At 47.4% G+C, this 2,393-nt stretch overlaps 1 protein-coding gene across 1 annotated transcript; it reads right to left on the bottom strand.

The window, feature by feature from the left end:
* Positions 1–667: 667 nt before the first annotated feature.
* LOC133301020 (uncharacterized) lies at positions 668–1,744 on the bottom strand. The gene has a single exon (XM_061500616.1). It carries the CDS (start codon positions 1,742–1,744, stop codon positions 668–670), a length of 1,077 nt encoding a protein of 358 aa, XP_061356600.1.
* Positions 1,745–2,393: the final 649 nt, after the last annotated feature.

The following is a 2,393-nucleotide window of genomic DNA, read 5'->3' as shown; positions in this document are numbered from 1 at the left end:
CAAAGGGCATCACATTATAGCAGTAATTTTCCTTTTCTGCGATGAAAGCCGTTTTCTCCTGATCCTCAAGGTGCAGTGGAATTTGGTTATATCCTGAATAAGCGTCCATGAAGGATACCATTCGGAACCCGGAGGAACTATCAACCAACTGGTCGATATTGGGCATTGGGTATGCATCCTTAGGACACACCTTATTTAGGTCAGTGTAATCCGTGCATACCCTCCACTTTCCATTTGGCTTCTTCACCATGACTACATTGGACAACCAGGTTGTGTATTGTATTTCCCTGATAAATCCGGCCTCTAGTAGTTCTTTCACATGATCCTCTAGCACCTGCCGACACTCTGAGCTTAATTTCCTCTTCTTCTGTGCTACTGGCTTTGAACCGGGATAAACAGCTAATCTGTGACAGCAAAATTCTGGATCCACCCCTGGAATATCTGAAGATTTCCAAGCAAAGACGTCATTATAACTCCTCAAACAGGAGGACAGCTGGGTTTTTTCCTCATCCGTTAACCCCTTTCCTATCTTTTTTATTTGTCCTGGCGCTCCCATGGTTACCTCCTCTAGCTCTTCGTCAGGTTCCGGCCTCGACATCTGAGTTTCATCCCGCATATCCAATTCCACCATATTAACTGAGCTCCGCTTCGAAGATTGGTAACCACTCTACTTAATCATAGCTATGCCTTCGGGATCTCGGTCCACCACACGTACAGATCTGAAGTAACAATCTCGAGACTCCTTTTGGTCCCCAACTATGGTAAGCACCGTACCCTGCTTACCAATCATTTTTAACTTTTGATGCTTGGTTGAGACTAGCATGTCCCAAGCATGAATTGTAGGTCTTCCCAAAATCACATTGTATTCGGATGGGAAGCCGGCTACAATGAACCTCACCCTTTCAGATTTGTTTGCCTCTTTAGTCCCCAATGTTAATCGGAGATCCATATACCCCTTAGGAGTAGTGTTGCAGCCATTAAACGCAATTAAAGCCGTGTTGCAAGCCTTCAAATCTTCTTCATCCAAATTCATCTTTTTAAACGCATGCCATAGAATTATGTCGGCGCAACTCCCATTGTCCAGAAAAATCTTCCTAACTCTGCAATTGACCAGTTTCCCTGTAATCACCAACCCATCAACATGTCCTGGCACTACATCCTCGAGCTCCTTCTTTGTAAAGTATAACAGCGGCTGCTCTGGTTCCTCTTCCTGTTTAAACTTGGGGCGCTCTCGTATTGAAAGCACCTCACACAAATATTTACGTCGGGCATTCATTGTGTCACCACCACCACCAAAAGCTCCACTGATCACGTTGCATTCGAACTCCGGCTCTTGGAATTCGTCATCTTCTTTAGCCGGGTTCTTACCTCGTCCTTCCTCTCTAAACTTCTTATCCTTGGGCGGGCTTCCGAGCCTTCCGCCTCTCCTCTTCCTATTTCTCCATCCCTGCGTACGGCTCAAATACTGCCGCAACTTCCCCTCTCTAATGTACTTCTCAATTGTATCTCTAAGGTCCCAACATTCATATGTTGTATGGCTCGGCCCATCGTGAAATGCGCAGTACCGGGTCCGATCTAAACCAGCCTGGTTCTGTAGAGGCCGTGGTCGCTCAACTCTCTTCATGTCGGTGGACGCGACTTCGCGCCATATTTGCGACCGAGAAGAGTTCAAGGGGGCATATTTATCAAACCTTCCCTTGGCCTGTTGCCTATCATCCTGCCGTTTTCCTCGAAAGTCATTCATCCGTCGGCCCCCGAGCTTGTCTCCCTGACCAGGTTGTTGCCTTTAGTCCACATTTTCCCACTCCATCTGCTCGAGCTCCAGGTATTTTTTGGAGCGCGTGTTAAACTCCACTAAGGTCCGAGGTGGATTCTTATATACTGATTTAGCTAACCGGGATGTTCCGTGCAACCCGGCTATCACCAGATGTAAGTGAACGTTTTCTGGCAATCCGGGTACCTGAAGCGCGGCCAACTTAAGGTACTTCTGTAGCGTCTCCCCTGGTTGTTGCTTAATTTTTCCCAGCGCGAATTCCGACTTCGGCTGCTTCTTACTGGTGGCGAAGTTCAGCAAGAACCGCCCGCCAAACTCCTCAAAGGATTTGATGGATCCCGCTGGTAATGACGAGAACCACGCCTGGGCTGCCCCGGTTAATGTAGTTGCAAAAAGCCTTGTGATCAAGGGTTCCTCTATCCCTTTGATGTACATAGCTGTATCAAAGGCATCCAAGTGTACCTGCTGACCCTGTGTTCCGTCGTATTTGATCAACTCAGATAAATTCAGATTTTTCGGGTATGGAGCTTCTACAATCTCATCCGCGAAGGGACTGTCATTGTACTGCCCCCTGTTGTATTTTCTTCGGTATACCCCGGTTACGTCATCTGGAGCCCGG

This window comes from Gastrolobium bilobum, unplaced genomic scaffold (assembly GCF_033153095.1).
Source record: "Gastrolobium bilobum isolate Gb01-03AN ecotype WA unplaced genomic scaffold, APGP_CSIRO_Gbil_v1 utg20296, whole genome shotgun sequence".
Lineage (NCBI taxonomy): Eukaryota > Viridiplantae > Streptophyta > Magnoliopsida > Fabales > Fabaceae > Gastrolobium > Gastrolobium bilobum.
The sequence above is the reverse complement of the archived record's forward strand: the minus strand, read 5'-3'. Positions and strand labels throughout refer to the sequence as shown.